The 18248-nt window shown below is 44.6% G+C and overlaps 1 protein-coding gene across 1 annotated transcript in view; it reads left to right on the top strand.

Moving 5' to 3' along the window:
* The window catches only part of PNCK (pregnancy up-regulated nonubiquitous CaM kinase), a 161716-nt gene that overhangs the window by 58998 nt on the left and 84470 nt on the right, over nucleotides 1-18248 (top strand). Inside the window, exon 3 of the mRNA XM_082264521.1 lies at nucleotides 14096-14227. Within this exon, the coding sequence (XP_082120647.1) occupies nucleotides 14096-14227 (132 nt within the window). The remainder of the gene's footprint in view (nucleotides 1-14095; nucleotides 14228-18248) is intronic.

The following is an 18248-nucleotide window of genomic DNA, read 5'->3' as shown; positions in this document are numbered from 1 at the left end:
GAGCAAGACTAGGCATGCTCAGAGACGAAAGAACACATACAAAGCAATCCAACACATGACATCACTTCTGAAGTAGAATTCTGTCGTACGGGAAAATTCGTATGAAAATAACCTCTTCACTTTCCACATCAGACTAGCATGCCACAAAAAACGGACGACAGATCGTTCGATAATCTGATCGTGTGTACGGGGCTTTCGAGTAGGGAAGGGTTAGGCCTTTGTCAAATTTTTATTGTTCTCTGTGTCCCCGTTGGGTGTTGAAGGCCCCCAACAGTTTAGTGTTGATTCCAGTGTGATTTAATATCTACTGCAAACCAGTTCTCTGTGTCCAAAAGGTGCTTCACAAAAGAAGGTCTCTTTTACTGTATTTTTAGTGTTAGAATAGGGAAAAGTTAAACCTTTTGGGAGGTGTTGAAGGCCCCCACCTCTGTTTAGGGAAGGCATCTAAAATGTGCTGCTCACTGTACTTGAAAGAATTTCCATTTTCCTTAAAGTGATTGTAAAGTCTTGTTTTTTTTTTTCCTATAAAAATAACAAACAAATTATACAGTACTTATCTGCCCTGTGCAGTGGATTTGCACAGAGCAGCCCGGATCCTCCTCTTCTCAGGTCCCTCTTCTATGATCCTGGCCCCTCCCTCCTCTTTAGTGCCCCCACAGCAAACCTCTTGCTGTGGGGGCACCCGAACCAAGTCACAGCTCCCTGTGTCCATTCAGACACGGTGCCCCGCCCCTGCCCCTCTCCCTCCTGATTGGCTAGCTGACTTTGATTGGCAGCAGCAGCCAGTGGCGCCGCTGCTGTGTATTAGCCAATTAGAAGGGAGAATCTCGGATGGCTGAGACACTAGTGGATATCGTTGGACAGAGAGGGACCTCAGGTAAGTGTTAGGGGGCTGCTGCACACAGAAGGCTTTTTATCTTAATGCATAGAATGCATTTAGATTAAAAAAAAAAACTTCTGACTTTACAACCACTTTAAGGTGTGGGATGACAGCAGATAGAAAAGTCTTAATCTGTAGATGTTGGGCTGTTGGTTGGTTGAGAAGTTGTTCCATCTCAACAGGTCTTTGCATTCCGTACTATACTACACTGTATTATATATACAAGGTTACTTGTTCGTGTTTGGATGTTGGGTCTTTGAGTTGGTGAAGCTCCCGTCTAAGTCCCCGTTCACACTGGGGCGACCTGTCAGGTGACCTGGTCGCCTGACAGGTCGCCTTCCATAGAGAAGCTGCGGATCCGTTCTAATAGGAGCGAAACAAGTCGCTCCGACTTAGAAAAAGGGTCCGGAGCTTCTTTGGGGCGACCCGGAGCGACCTGCATAGACTTCAATGTTATGAAGTCTGTGCCGGCCGCTCCGAGGTCGCGGTGCGAGCAGCGCGCCGCGACCTATGAGGTCGTCCCGGCAAGTAGCGTCGCCCCAGTGTGAACGGGGCCTCAGTGTATTGCAGGGGTTGAAATACACAGCTAATGCTACAACTACATGTAGGATGACAACATTACCCTGTGTGTTTTGCTTCTCCCAACTGTTCACTGGCCCCATATTCCTTCTTAACCTTGTGGATGTTTTATCGAAACCCAGTCTTTCTTTGCTGTGTACGTCACACCGGGGGAAAAAAATCTTCATTTCCTGCCCATTAGATACAGCAGGACATGAAAATAAATTTCCCCAGAATTTGTGAAATTTCCTCTTAGACATTTGTCACTAGAACAAGTGTCCACTCTAGTTCTATTCAGGAAACAACTGAAAATGCTTGATTTTCCCTTTGCCTTCAGGGGTCAGTGACAGTGGCCATTAGAACAAATGGTGTGGCTGAGTTCCTTTTTAAATGGTTTTAATCTATGTGATTTTTTTTAAACATACAGTATATGTGTAGCGCCACTCCCAAAGGAGCTGCTGGATTTCCCCCTCACAGCACCCAGTGCCAGACACAATGTATTTTCACATGCTTCCAGATGGCCCAATAAACAGTCTAGGAGTTTTCGTTTTTTTTGGTGTTTATTTTGCACACTATGAACTTGGATAGGGATGCATAAGATACCACAAGCTAAAGAAACATTGTAGAACAATGTACAAACTGTTGAGGATCTGCTAAGTCTCTCTCTCTCTGTCAGTCTCTCTCTCTGTCTCTTCCAGATGGCTAGACTCTGCACCTAGACTGACAGGCTCCAGAATATTTATGGGTTGCTTCCCCACCTTCTGGGTCTGCCTTCCCCAGGGATTGGTGGAAGGGCTTTGAAAATTCACACTGAAGCCTCTGTCTCTCCATTCCCTATGTTCTGGAAACCTCCAGTGAGTTCTAGAAAGCAGGGGAAGGTAACAGAGCCATAGCCTGTAAAGCGCTGCACAGCCTCCTAAACAATTAACCCCTGCTCCTCTGCCTACAAAGGAGATAAACTAAATTTGCCTACACTCTATCATCCTAGGAGGGTGCTACATATGTCTTTTATGTACATTTTGCTAATATTTGTTAACATTGTTGGGTTACAGTAAGCTTTTAGATTGGGATGCACTAGTATCGGTGCCATTACTGAGTACTTTCACGAGTTCTCGTACTTGTGACAATGCTCCAGCACCCGAAACTGATACTTTGCGGTGCGATTTGCGCCTATACAAAATGAATGGGCTCAAATCGCACTGCAAAGAATGGCATGTAATCTGAACAGGAGTGCAGTGCGATTTCTGTCCGAATTGCATGGGGTTTCCCACAACGCTCCTGTGTGAACCCAGGCTGAAATCATTAGGACAAGCTTGGGTTCACACAGAAGCGGTGGGGGAAATCGTATGCATTTCAGACAAGAATCAAACCGCATTCCTGTGCAAATCGCATGCGTTTCTTTGCAGTGCGATTTGAGCCCATTCATTTTGTATGGGTGCAAATCGCCTGCAAACTATTGGTATTTATAAGCCTAGACCTTTGAAAAAGTCCATTGGGCGCTAGACTTGAGGTAATCACGCTGCACAAAGCTAAGTGGAGCTATGCAAGCCGAGGATAGTACTGAAATATGCCTGTATTTGACTTCTGAAATGTGAATGGTATTTTTACTCTTAATAAATATATTGTATGGGCGATCTGCACTATGGTTTTTTCCTCTTGCCTCTTACAAACAGTATCTCACAAAAGTGAGTACACCCCTCACATTTTTGTAAATATTTTATTATATCTTTTCATGTGACAACAAGCTGTACACTCACTACTTTACATTGTAGCAAAGTGTAATTTCTTCAGTGTGGTCACATGAAAAGATATAATAAAATATTTACAAAAATGTGAGGGGTGTACTCACTTTTGTGAGATACTGTATATGACACTACGCTGAGATCTGTGGACTGGATTTGATCTGTCAATGGAAGCAGTGTCACTTTTACACTTCAAAGGTGCATTCTGGCCTTCTTTAGGTAGTGGGGTCCACCCAAGCAGGTGAGAAGACACCCCTAGGTGGGGTAAAGGGCACCGTGGTGAACAAAGGCCAATACACACAGGATTGTTTTTGGTGTATGGGAGTACACGATTCACAGATTTTATTCATACATACTCTATATTACCAAAAATATTGGGACACCTGCCTTTACACATGAACTTTAATGACATCCCAGTCTTAGTCCGTAGGGTTCAATATTGAGTTGGCCCACCCTTTGCAGCTATAACAGCTTCAACTCTTCTGGGAAGGCTGTCCACAAGGTTTAGGAGTGTGTTTATAGGAATGTTCCAGAAACGCATTTGTGAGGTCAGGCACTGATGTTGGAGAGAAGGCCTGGCTCGCAGTCCCTGCTCAAATTCATCCCAAAGTTGTTCTATCAGGTTGAGGTCAGGACTCTGTGCAGGCCAATCAAGTTCCTCCACCCAAACTCGCTCATCCATGTCTTTATGGACCTTGCTTTGTGCATGGGTCTAAATCATTTGGTGGAGAGGGGAGACAATGTTGTGGGATTGTTTTTTAGGGGTTGGGTTTGGCCCCTTAGTTCCAGTGAAGGGAACTCTTAAGGCGTCAGCATACCAAGACATTGTGGACAATTTTATGCTCCCAACTTTGTGGGAACAGTTTGGGGGTGGCCCCTTCCTGTTCCAACATGACTGCACACCAGTGCACAAAGCAATGTCCATAAAGCCATGAACGAGTGAGCTTGGGGAAGAGGAGCTTGACTGGCCAGTGCACAAAGCAAGGTCCATAAAGACATGGATGAGCGAGTTTGGGGTGGAGGAACTTGACTGGCCTGCACAGAGTCCTGACCTCAACCCGATAGAGCACCTTTGGGATGAATTAGAGTGCAGACTGCGAGCCAGGCCTTCTTGTTCACATCAGCGCCTGACCTCACAAATGCGCTTCTGGAAGAATAGTAAAACATTCCCATAGACACACTCCTAAACCTTGTGGACAGCCTTCCCAGAAGAGTTGAAGCTGTTATAGCTGCAAAGGGTGGACCAACTCAATATTGAACCCTACGGACTAAGACTTGGATGCCATTAAAGTTGATGTGTGTGTAAAGGCAGGCGTCCCAATACTTTTGGTAATACAGTGTATCTTTATGGACTGGCAGTAAAAGATGCACTCACTTTGATATATATTTATGTATATAATAGTTATTGTATTTTATTTTATTAATATTCTTTTGATCACTGATAAACTTTATATATTAATGAATCTATGCATTTAATGTATTGAAGGAGAGCGCTGCACCTTTGAAGGTAGTAGTAAGTATTGGTACTCGCCGATAAAAATGCAGCCCTACTTTTTGATCACTGTGCCCATATTATTTTTTCTTTGAAAAGTATAATAGGCAATAGACATACAGGTTTTTTTTTTTATTATTATTTCTTTATTTTATCTTTTAGTTCTTTTTTATCTCTGGTGCGGCACCTAGAAATGTTTCAGCGTTGATGGAATGAGGTAGTGGTAGAGGAAGGAGGACCTCTCGGTTGAAGGAAACTCTGGCACATTGGAGGGTGTTTGCACCCTGCAGACAGAATGACGCTGTGAGGGACAGGAGCATGGAAAGGTTGGCTTGCTGCTGTCACCCACACGCTCCCTTGTTGTCTGTCACTTTCTATCTGCCCAGGCTTTGTTTTTCCGCTGAGATTACTGATCACCGGGCTAGACAAGCTGCAGCTCAAGGGGACCTCTCCTTGTATCCTTCTCACCAGTGATTGGAGGAGACAACCTGTGGCCCTCTGGAAGCTACACAATGCAGATAGACATCAGTAGATCAGACAGCCTCTGTCGTCTATTAACTACACATATTTACCCATGTCAAAGACAAGACGTGGGTTTTCACCGGAGATTTGCTATACAGGGGGGTAGAATGGACAGGTCAGTTGCCCAAGATGCCATACAGCCTCCATTTCAACATCTAGTGATACTACGAAGGCTGTACCGAAAGTACTGCAAAAGTGGACATCATTTTTTATTAACCACTTGAACTCCGAAATTTCCCCCCTCCCCCTTCTTCATGAACTGACCATTTTTTGCGATACGGCGTTGCGTTACTTTAACCACTTCTGGACAGGAAGATTTTCCCCCTTAACCACTTGCCGACTGCCGCACGACTATTTACGTCAGCAGTCAGCCCCTCACAGGCAGAGCGACGTAGTACCCCCCCGCGTATGTGACCGGCGGACCCGATGTCCGCCAGTCACTCGGCGATCGTCGGGGGAGAGGGAGAAAGGCAGGCGGCTGATGTAAACAAGCCGCCTGTCAGATCGTCGCCATTACTCGTTAAAAAAAAAAACAACAAAAATGACAAAAATCTTTCCCTTTGTTAGTAAACGCGATAACTTTTGCGCAAACCAATCAAAATAAGCTTTTTGCGATTTTTTTTTTTACCAAACATATGTAGCATAAAACAAATTGGCCGAAAATGTTAAAAAATTTTGATTTTTACATTTTTTTTGGGGAATGTCATATAAAAAAATATGAAAAATATTGTTATTTTTGCAAAATTGATGCTCTTTTTTTGTTTATACCGCATGATCAAAAAATCGCAGAGGTGATCAAATACCACCAAAAGAAAGCTCTGTTTGTGGGGAAAAAAAGGAGGTAAATTTTGTTTGGGTGCAGCGTCGCACGACCGCGCAATTGTCCGTTAGAGTCACGCAGTGCCGAATCGCAAAATAGGCCCTGGTCAGGAAGGGGGTAAAATCTTCCGGGGCTTAAGTGGTTAACCACTTCTGGATAGGAAGATTTTCCCCCTTAATGACCAGGCCATATTTTGCGATTCGGCACTGCGTGACTTTAACGGACAATTACGGGGTCGTGCGACGCTGTACCCAAATAAAATTGATGTCCTCTTTTTTTCCCCCCACAAATAGAGCTTTCTTTTGGTGGTATTTGATCACCTCTGCGATTTTTATTTTTTTGCGCTATAAACAAAAAAAGAGCGACAATTCTGAAAAAAAAAACCACAATATTTTTTCACATTCTGCTATCTAACATTTTCAAAAAAAAATTAAAAATTAAAAAAATCTAAATTTTTTAACATTTTAGGCCAATTTGTTTTCTGCTTCATATTTTTGGTAAAAAAGAAAAATCGCAATAAGCGTATTTTGATTGGTTTGCGCAAAAGTTATCGAGTCTACTAACTACGGGAAAGATTTTATGTAATTTTTATTGTTTTTTTTTTATTTATTTTTTTACTAGTAATGGCGGCGATCTGCGATTTTTAGCGGGACTACGACATTGCGGCGGACAGATCAGACCCCTAACTGACATTTTTGACACTTTTGGGGGTACCAGTGACATGATACGTACAGTGACGTGATATGTACAGTATTCAGTGCTAAAAATATTCACTGTTACTGTAATAATGACACTGGCAGGGAAGGGGTTAACATTGTGGGTGATCAAGGGGTTAAATGTGAGCCTAGGGGAGTGATTCTAACTGTGGGGGGCGTGGCTTGTGAAATGATCATAGAGACCTGTGATCCTATATAGAAGGATCACAGGGGCTCTTTGATCATTCCAGGGAGAAGAACAGTCAGCTGTGTTTACAACAGCTGACCGTTTTCTCTCTCAGTAGGGAGCGATCGCCTGCCCCGCGCATCGGCTTCCCCGCTGCTGAGTGGGGGCGGGAGCGCGGCGGCGCCGCGCGCTCGCCCCCTAGCTGCCTGCGTGCGGCCGACGTAGGTCTACGTCGGTTCGCGCAGGAGGGCCGCACTGCAGTAAAAAGGCGACAGGTCGGTCCAGAAGCGGTTAACTGACAATTGCATGGTTGTGTGACTCTGTGTCCAAATAAAATGTATGTCCTTTTTTTCAACAAACAAAAAAAAAATCCAATATTTTTTACTTTCTGCTGTGAAACATATTCAATAAAGATTAAAAAATCAAATTTCTTCATAAATTTAGGCCAATATGTATTCTGCTATATATTTCTGGTAAACAAAATCCCAATAAGTGTATATTGATTGGTTTGCACAAAAGTTATAGTGTCTAAAAACTATAGGATATTTTTATTTATTTTTATTAACTTTTTTTTATTAGTAATGGCGGCGTTTTGTGACTTATAGCAGGACTGTGATATTGCAGCAGACCTTCTGACACTAACTGACATTTTTGACACTTTGTGGGAACCAGTGACACTAATACAGTGATCAGTGCCAAACATATGCACTGTCACTGTGCTAATGACTGTTTGGGAAGGGGTTAAACATCTAGGGTGATCAAAGGGTTAAATGTGTGCCTAGCCAGTGTTTATGTGTGCTTTATGTTGTGCTTTTACTAGGGGAAGTAATCAATTTCATTCCCTGCTTTGCGGGGAAAGAAAATCTATTACTTCCCCACTGACAGAATAGGGCTGTGCCTTGTTTACATAGGCAGAGCCCTGTCCTATGTGTGTTCCAGACGATCAGTGGGTGCTGGCGGTAATCTATTGGCTGGCACCCGCTGATCGTCATCTGCTGTGTAAAATCACAGCAGAGTCGGGTCGCCAGCGGCAAGCCTAGAGCGCAGACCCCCTACCCGGAAGTGCCAGATCACTTACTAGGTAGGTGATCTGGCACAGGAGAGAGGGTCATATATATGAAGACACACACACGTATGTTTGAGCTTTAGGGTGCACACCCCAATGCAATAGGCTGCACACACCTATGGTAACACATACAGTCTGTGCGGCAGCAGGCCACACATATTCATTGCTGGGTGACCAAAGATTTTGTGCTGCGAGCGCGCTCACTGCGCACTCCCAGCACAGATACCGAGCTGTCAAAAGCAGCTCTCAGTCTGGACTAGCCATTGGTAGCTGGTGGGACCAGCTCCTGACCATGTGACCACTGTGCCAGCCAGTCTCAGTGATCACATGATCGCTGATCCTTCCCACCCCCTGGGCATTTAGAACTATAAAGGTTAAATATAAGCAGTATAAGTACCTGGATCTGTCCTCGTTGCCTTTTGTACTCCCAGTACAGCAGGGCTGGAGTGTAAAAGGAAGAAGCAGTACAAGAAACCAATGAATTCATGTACTGACACTTAAGCATGCTGATAGGAGGAGAGAGCAGCGTGACAGAGATAAACTCATCCCTGTGGTTCTTTTCCTTTCACTGTCCAATCACAGGCTCAGGAGCTATGGCTAAAGCCCTCAGTAGCTGAAACGCATCAGTGCTTGTATATTGGAGCTTTTAAGCCTGAATTTTTAATAAAATAATTTTCTTGCTGCATTTTTACCCGGTTGCCAATTACATTTGCATCGGGACTGGGGGCAAATCCAGGGGTGACTTGGGCTCAGACAAAGTGGGTTGAATGATATTGGCTATCAGGCTGAGGACATCTAGTGGCAGATAAAAGTATTGTGGAGGAAAATTTCTGGATTAATGCAGCCAAATAAAAAAACATTTTTTTTTTTTCCATTTCATCTTTAATGGGCTATTCATTTTTATCTTCTTATTTTCGACTGACGTTCTGATTTATTTTTCTTGTGGTGAGAATTTTGAGCTGTCTTTAATTTTTCAAGCATTTGTCTGTAAAAAAAAAAAAATAATAATAATAATTATAAAAAATAAAAGAGATATGTGGATACGATATTTCTGGATCTGACTTCTGCTGTAAGGATATATATATTTTTTTTTTCATTCCACCCGCTGTCTTAATTATGTGCCTGTGCCCACGACATGTCAGGGAAGGGGAGGGAGGGCCAGTCATGCGTGCCTAGGTGCAGCACCAGGACATTTACAGTAAGCAACGTGCAGCGCGAGGCTGCTGTAATCAGGGGAATCAGCTGGAGATTGTGTGTAACATCACAGCGCTGCCTGCTCCGCCGACACACAGCTGATTAATCCAATCTCTCCCCTCCTCCGCCTTATTTGCCAGCCATCATGTCAGCCTGGCTGGATTCCGTTGTCGCTGCCCTCCTCCACCCACACAGTGCCATCGTCTGTGGGAGTTGATGCCAGCCTTCCCCCCCCCCCCCGTTAACTAGGAGGACTGCTAGTTAGCGAGCGGCAGAAGGGGTGAGCGTGGGCTCTGAGCGCACAGTGCGTGGGTGGATGTCCCTTCGGCAGAGCAGAAAGTCACTAGCATGTAGAGGCCGAAGACTTCAAGAAGCAGCAATGAAACAATTAGAGGGGAAATCGAGTAAATGGGACCACGCGTGTCATCTGTACTGTAGCTTAGCAGCGCTGTAGAACGTTTGAGGTGTGATTCGCAAAATAATTAGGTGGTAACGATACAGCTTGGTATTCTGGGAGCCTTAACTCATTTATTAAAGATCTAACATAAACATCTCTGTATTGCCTAAAGGCACCAAATCAATTGAAACCCTACAACCCAACCAGCACCACCACTCTCCTCTGTATGTATGGGCGAAATGTAAAATATATTCAATATGTAGAACCCTCTTACACCCTGGTGGCCAGTGGGAAGAATACCCCCTTTACAGTGGTGGTCAGAATGCCACTCTAACAGATAGTTAAAAAGGGTTCATGCAAAGCCAAGCTGACCTGGATCATGATAAATGAACGGATGGTAGCGTTACTTAATGATAAGATGCGATTATTTGACAAGACCTGGGACCCTTGGCTCAGATATTTGGCCGGCCTCCCTCAGGAGGGGAATGCCGTTGTCCCCTCGGACCATGGGAATTGAAAGCGTCCCCCGATTGGGGGAAATGGACCTGGATGCCGACCCCTCCCTTCCCGCCGCTACTGTTCCCTTTTCCCACTTCTTCCCTGCTACCTTTTCCGCTTTTCCGTGGCACCTGGATTCCTCCATTCTTCCTTTTCCTTCTCCTTTTCTTTTCTTCTCCCTCTTTTTTTCTTTATATTTTCTTCCCTTCCAGTGCACTGACAGTTGGCAAATGCCTCCCAAAGTCAAGTGTGCGATATTGGGGTTGGGGGTTAGGGTCCGCCTCCCTCCTGGGGCGCATTGTGTTCCCATAGGGGCGCCGGGGGGGATTGAACCTTCAGTGTGGAGGATTGGAAGCTCTATTTATAGCTCGATTTAAGTCAATATCAATATTTTTTTGTTGTTTAGATATATATATATATATATATATATGTAACAGGGTTTTGGGGACGCCCCCTAGTGTCTTTGGGGTCCCTAAACCTAGTTAACTCACTATGCCTGACAGGCGGGTCCTGAGCCTCCGCTATCTGGGAGCTGGGGTACATGTCTGCGGCAGTGCCTCCACCCAGTGGGGCATCCGGGGTAAAGATGTGGGGTCCCACTGGGAACATACTTGGTGAAATGAGACTGACACAGCCTAACTGGAACTAACTTTATATAGTAAGTAGCAAATGAACCAACATACATAGGAAAATACAATAGAGTAACGTAGATAACAAATGCAATGTGAATTTTCCTCACCCACCCACTAGCACACCTGCGACCCACCCCCTTATCTTCGCCCTAGTGGCCGTTGGTGCACATAGGAGAGTTGGGGGCCCTTAAAAGTCCTGTTCCGCAGAGTCACTGAAGCAGCCTGAAATGTGCAATGTCCACTCTGAACCTCAGAGTCTTTACTATGAGTGAGGAGACAGGTGCCCTGTGGTGATACAGGGAGAGGCTTGGCTTACCCTCACAACACGATTAATCAGATCAGTCCGCAGCAGTCTCCTCTCACGGAATTCACCAGACGTCTGGACTCAGTGCTTGTCTTTGCCAGGGGTCCCTCTCTCAGCTGGTGTGGTCTTGGGTGAAGCAAGTTCTCTCAGCAGGGTTCTGTCTCTGTGCTGCAGTCTTTCACGGCTAGTAGCCTGTCCTCTCCCTGGCTGAGCATGTGGTAACTTTTAGAAGTCTTCCAGGACCTCCTTCCTCCGAGCTGTGTCGGAAATCCTAACAGGACCTGCGATGATGCCACAATCATGAGACTGGAAAGGCCGCCAGTCATGTGATCAATGCTCAATGTTTTATTAACAGCATACTGAGTCCATCTGCCATCTACTGGGCATTTCAGATAATACAGCCTGTGTAACTCCACAGGGTTACATATATATATATTTTTTTTTTTCTAATTCATGTTCTGAAGATGTTATACCACTTCTTACATGTATGGCTGAGCCTTGTTGGCACATTTTGCACTGTTATAACTTCTGTTTTTTCACGAAAACTTAATAAAAATATTGAAAATCAAAAAGGGTTCCTGCCGCAGTGGTTTCGTCCCTAGGCGACCAGATTAGTTGGGCAATAGACCTCATATCTCTGCTATGTTCCAAATAAAATGGTATAGGCACCAGAATGGGAATGTTATTGTCATTGGACCTGCATGAGGCCTTTGACTGTCATGGTGTTTTCTCTTCCATGTTCTGCAGAAGTGGAACTTTGGGCCCAAATTCATCACCCTTCCTAGTGTACTGTATTCAGCCAATATTGTCGTACGTGGTCATAAGTCAGAGTCCCTGCCTTACTGTATGTTCTTAGCAAGGGGACCCCTTCTTCCTTCACCGCCGTCCGACAACGCAACTAGCAAGGAGACGGATGCTTTCATAAACTGCTCTTTCTTACATCTCCAAGCACTTGCCTGCTTCCCTGGAACATTTTAGGTGATAAGCCTCCTTCCACCTGCATTCCTCATGGGATGCTTGTCTCGGCAAGTTCTTGGAGATGGAGAAAAGTGTTGGTTGTCAAAGCAGCCATCTCCCTGCTAGCTGCGTGGTCTGATAGCTATAGAGGGAGGGAGGAATGCCCTGTCTGAACTCACAGCTAGTCTTTGATGGCACAATGAAAGATAGGACAAAGTACTACATGTACATCGTCACCTGTGGGACAGAACACATTAATAAAAACTGAAATTAGACTTCTTTATAACTCTGCTGTTATCTCTGCACCAGTGCATTGAAAATTAAGCTGTTAGCAGAACCTTTATATCTGAAAGACTTTCTTTTCTAATGCCATAAAGACTAAACTCCCGTAGCTTGCAGTAGTGATTGGGCCCGTGGTCCTGCGGCACTTCTAATAGGTTCAGCTCCTGGTGCTAAGCCAAGTATGAGTCCGCTTCATCCAGAGAGTCAGATTTCAATTTTGGGGGGCCTAGGGCCCTTCAGATTTGGGGGACCCTTATACACCTAGTCGGTTTACATTCTCAATGACAGTCACACATTTTTAAAATGCATGACAGAACGTCATTCTGAGGTCTCACATGCCCACACACACGCAGTTATAGTGCTCTATATGTGGTTTGGTTGAGCTGCCAAAATACATTTTTGAAAAACGATACAATATACCAGTCCATAATATTACAGATGATGGGCAGCATAATATTACTTCATAATTTACATTTAATAAAAGAAAGTAATATTTATTATTACACATCTTATATTATTTTATTATTTATTTGTTAATATGTTAAATATACTATGTGTATATGTGTATATATATATATATATATATACACACACACACACACACACACACACACACACACAAACAGTATCTCACAAAAGTGAGTACACCCCTCACATTTTTGTAAATATTTTATTATATCTTTTCATGTGACAACACCGAATAAATGACACTTTGCTACAATGTAAAGTAGTGAGTGTACAGCTTGTATAACAGTGTAAATTTGCTGTCCCCTCCAAATAACTCAACACACAGCCCTTAATGTCTAAACTGCTGGCAAAAAAAGTAAGTATGTATAGTATGGGGGCCCCATTTGTCAGGGGGCCTGGGGCAATTGTTCCTTTTGCCCCCCTTATAAATCCGGCCCTGGCTTCATCACCAGTCCACTCCCTCTTAATTATTACGGAGAGGGCTAAAAACTCAGGCATAGCCCTTCAGTCTTCTGCTTAAATGCCAACCCACTCAATAATAAGGATGGAGGACTGATCTGGCAGAGGGACAAACTGGTATTAGAAGCTGCACTTGGCAGCTTTTTTGCACATGTAGCACCATCCTAGTTAAGTTGCTAGAAAGATAGACAAATGTAGCTTTTTGGCTATTCTGTTGTCAGTGGAGCAGTTGCTAATTGCTTTTGGCCGCCCTGGATCTCACAGACTGTAGGTTTGATTGCTCCCCCTGTCTTCCAGAGGCTTCTGGAACATAGAAGGTTGGGCAAAGCAAGTCTCAGCTTGAATATTTATTGTGCTCCAGCCAATCCCTGGAGAGGTGTGCTCAGTAGGTGCCTGGAGAGACAGATAAATAGTCTGAGATTTAGAGCAGTATTGTGCCTTCTTCTCCTTTTGGAGGGAATCCACCAGTTTGGGTGGGGGGGGGGGTACCACCCACCTGCAGCAGCTATCCTAGTCCAGCAGCCATTCACTGAAGCCTAGCTGTGGCAGAGCTGGGGGGTGGGGGGGGGGTAGTATTTTTTAGGATCCCTCTTTGGAGCTAGTTCCGGGATTCCTCACGTGGGCTGGAGAGCTCACTGAAGAGTGTCCAGTGAATAGTGGGAGGAGGTATCCAGGAACTATGTCTAGGGAAGGTCTGGTTATTCACAGCGGTTCCTCAGCTCCTTTGGGGGGTAGCGCTACACATTTATGCAACAACTTCAAGATAAGGCACAAGATCATGCCAACAGTCCTGGCTCTCTCCCCCCCGCCCCCTTCCCCATAGTGGTGGTCAGTCTCCCTGCTAAGCTTCACAGATGCCATTGGTGGTGATAATTGGAGATGTACAGTACTTATATTTTTGATTTGGTAACTTTCAATAATAATTTTGTATCTTTTTTTCAGGGGAGCTTTTTCTGAAGTGGTCCTTGCACAAGAAAAGGATTCAGAGAGACTGGTAGCCCTAAAATGTATCCCGAAGAAGGCTCTTCGTGGAAAGGAGGCGGTAGTGGAAAATGAAATTGCAGTCCTTAAGAAGTAAGTTGGCCATTAAGGGACCAAGCTAAGGTTATCAATAGAGGGGAGATGTATTGAGATATGTATAATTAGCTCTTGCTACCCAATTTTCTATTAACTGTCAAACAAAGAAAACAGCTGCATGAATACCAAATTGATTTTCTTAGATTTAAAGTAGAACTAAACTCTAAAAATGTTAATATTTGCTATGATATAGGAACATTTAAATATGTTAATTGTGATTAAGTACCCTAAAATGTATTTTTTGTGTAGAATTTTTCCTGAAAAATAGCAGTGCACCTTCTGGTATATGAGTGTGCCTAGGCACTTCTGTCCCTGGAATCTCATTGCTGTATATCTGTAGCGACTCCCAGTCTCATGAGATTTAGAGTAAGATCTGATGTTATAACTATTGTTCTGCTCACTGCTTCCTTGCTGGAGGCTCTGACATAGAAAAACTAAGCTATACCTCTTATGGAAGCTTGTATGGCCACCATATGGTGAATTGCTAGATTGATTCGTTTTTGATTTTCTGCTAAAGGGATAGATGCTGTATAGAATATTGATACGTGTACGGCCACTATTTGAGCAATTGGGACCATACTTTATATGCCTTCCTCTAGAGCAGTGTGTAGGCTGCAGTCTATTTTCTCCACTGCAGGTGGTGTTCATCCGTAGCAGTAATGCAGGTGGAGGAAGAAGTCAAGAGAAGCCTAATTCCGATTGGATGATGCCACCCCATGTGACTTTGATGGCCATCTTGGGTCAGGCAGAGTCTACTTAAGACCCTGGATCCCGGGTTTGGCACGCATATTGCGAGTGGCAGTGTAAGAACAGGGTAAGGTTCTGGGGAGTAGGGGAAAGCGCAAGGGCATGCTATTCTTCCTGAAAACTTTCCTATTGGGGTATGGACCAGCCAGGTTGCATTCTGCTCCTCAAGACTTGAGATTGGCTCTTTGTTTGAGTCGAATGTAAGTTTGGCTCGAACATCAGCTGTTCGTGTGTTCGCTGAACACACGAACAAATGAGGTGCTTACCGGGAAGTTAGCCTGCCGATGAGCACCCCATAATGCACTGCGCTCTTGCAGTGCATTAATTGCTGATGATTGGCCAAAGCATGCACCTGACCTGTATGCTTAGGCCAATCACAGCACAATGTAGTGTCAGAGCCATGATTGGCCAAAGGTAGAGTGCCTTTGGCCAATCATGGTTCAGGAGCTAAGTCCACGCCCCACACTATATAAGGTTGCTGCTTACATAGCAGCCGTGTATAGTGTGTGACAATAGAGATTAGGCAGGTAGTTAGTGGCTAGTGAGTTCAGTCAGTTTAGTGCAGTCAGTGTAGTGTACAGGCATACTGCACTTTTAAATTGTGTGGATATGTTGTAGTCCTGGGTCCCCTCTCAGTGATCCCCAAGTTTTGTGTCCCTGTCACTTATGGTTCGTGAGCAATGCCATGCCAAGCTGACCAATATTTTCCATTGACGCCAATGTTAAAGACTGGGAGCAGTGCCATGTCAAGCTGACCAATATTTCCCATAGACGCCAATGTCCACCCTTTCCCTACCGGTGCATTGAAAAATGATGCCGGCAGGAACATTCCCTCCCTCTGGGCGGACGTCTTATGAGGTCTGCCCATTCTTGGCGTGCAGTGCGGCGATGGGAAATTAGGCGTGTCCCTTAGGACACAGCCCATCCCCAGTCAGGTTAAAGAGCCAATGAAAATGGCTCTTTACCACGTGACTGGCTTTGTCCAATCACAGTCGGTCACATGTGCTGTGCTTGATCCTGTTGCTTGTTCGTGCCCCCGGGGGTGCAAAGCATGGTGATTGGGGATGAGGCGTGTCACTCTGACACAGCCCATTCCTGATCAGGGTAAAGAGCCAATGAAATTAAATTGGCTCTTTACCACGTGACCGGCTGTGTCCAATCATAGCAGGTCACAAATATCAACAAACCCGGGTTCTGTTGTGAAAATGTTATTATTTGTGTGAACAAATCTCAGGATATGTTTTTAGTGAAGTTGCCATCGTGTCTCCCAGTGTCAGTTTACCGGTATTCACTATGCACAAGGAATATGGCTTCAACCAGCACTGAGGAAAGACTGTTAGTTGTGTAAACCTTCCTTTAAATGGAGACTGCGTATCACTCGCTTGATCTCCCGAACGACGGGAGCTCTGAGCAGCTAGCCCGAGAGAACGCTGGTCCAGATCTATGGCAATGAGATGCAATTTCTGCCCCACAGATGTAAATCGGTCAGACTGGGGTACCGGTCTTCGCTGGCAGGTATATGTTTGTGATGTGGAATTATTATCGTTTTGATAAATATCTGCCCTTTAGCTAGAACAATGGCTGGTAACTTTTTGTAATGCTTGATCCGCATGATCAGAAATACTACTACTATTTCCTTTGCAGGTATAGTCTCACTTCCTGGAACAGTAGCATAATTACTATCAAATATGGTTTGTATGAACTATATTATTATATAGGATTCACTCTAACAGATTATGACGGGAATGCATGCTTGTGAATTGACGTGACCGAGTCCGTGAGAATCCACGATAGTGTTTGGTAGCCATTTTTAACAATAATGACAGCTGGGGACCTCTGCACACGGCCAGGTCTGTCCACAAGCATAAACTCCCCTTTTCAATTGTACTTTTGAAAGTATACATGTCTGTGATTGGTTGTGTTGACTCCACTGCCCTTGTAAAATCCCTTTTGTTCCCATTAGCCTCTCATGTGTAAATGCACTTTCTGGGCTGATTGGGTGCTGTTGTAAAGCCGTCTCCCACTTTTACCTTTAATAAATGAAGGAGTTGGTGATCTTAGGACCCACACAAACTCCAGTTGGAACCAACATCTTTGTCTGACTCTCTCTGGCGCTAAAGAAATACTTTGTCCCAGAAAGAACTGAATACAACATGCTTTTAAGCACGACGGGATCGTTTGTGCTTGGCGCATTTTAAATACCAAACGTGTACCACTTAGCACACAGCAGCTTGGTGCGCAAAGTACAAACAAATTTTCCAAGACAGTGTGTGAGGAGAATATTGCGGTAACAGAAAGTTACCGATTACAGTGCAAAATAAAATCAGAGTACCTGTCACCACCCCTCAGAATACCCTAGTATCTGTCACAAACCCTCAGAATATCAGAGTACCTGCCACCACAACTCAGAGTACCCGAGTACCTTCCACCACCCCTCAGAGTACCTGAGTACTTGTCTCCAGTCCACAGTACCCTAGTAGCTGTCTCCAGCCCATCAGAGTACCGGAGTACCTGTCTCCAGCCCAGATTACCCTATCTGCAGCCCATCAGTGTACCCGAGTACCTATCTGCACCTATCTGCACCCCATCAGAGTATCCGAGTACATTACTGCAGCCCATTAAGAGTACCCGAGTACCTATATGCAGACCATCAGAGTACCTAAGCAACTGTCTCCAGCCCAGAGTTCCCGAGTACCTATCTGCAGACCATCAGAGTAGCCGAGTACCTGTCCCCAGCCCAGAATACCCAAGTACCTATCTGCAGCCCCTCAGAGTACCTGTCTCCAGCCCATCGGAGTACCCAAGTACCTATCTGCAGCCCATTAGAGTACCTGAGTACCTATCTGCAGCCCATGCCTCAAAGAATATACATTGGGGTTTTTGCTTTCCAAAATGGGGTCATTTTGTGGGCGTTTACATTGTCCTGGTGCTCCAGGGCCTTCAAAAGTGTGATAGGTTGTAATGAAATATGTGTGATTTATGCTCCTAGAGTGCCTGAAGGTGCTACGTGGATTTTGGGCCTCTGTATATGGTCAGACTGTTCAAAAGACTCATAAATGCCTCATAGATTATGTGTTGGGGTGTTTATTTTCCAAAATGGGGCCATTTTGTGGGTAATTCAAATGTCCTGTTGATCCAGGGCATTCAAAAATGAGATAGGTCGTTAGGAAATTATATGTGTAATTTATGCTCCTAGAACGCCTGACGGTGCTCCCTGCATGTTAGACCTCTGTATGTGGCCAGGCTGTGTAAAAGTCCCACACATGTGGTA

Source organism: Pelophylax lessonae (assembly GCF_965119305.1).
Source record: "Pelophylax lessonae genome assembly, chromosome: 7".
NCBI classification, from domain to species: Eukaryota; Metazoa; Chordata; class Amphibia; order Anura; family Ranidae; genus Pelophylax; species Pelophylax lessonae.
Note: the sequence above shows the minus strand (reverse complement) of the source record. Positions and strands in the feature narration are given on the sequence as shown.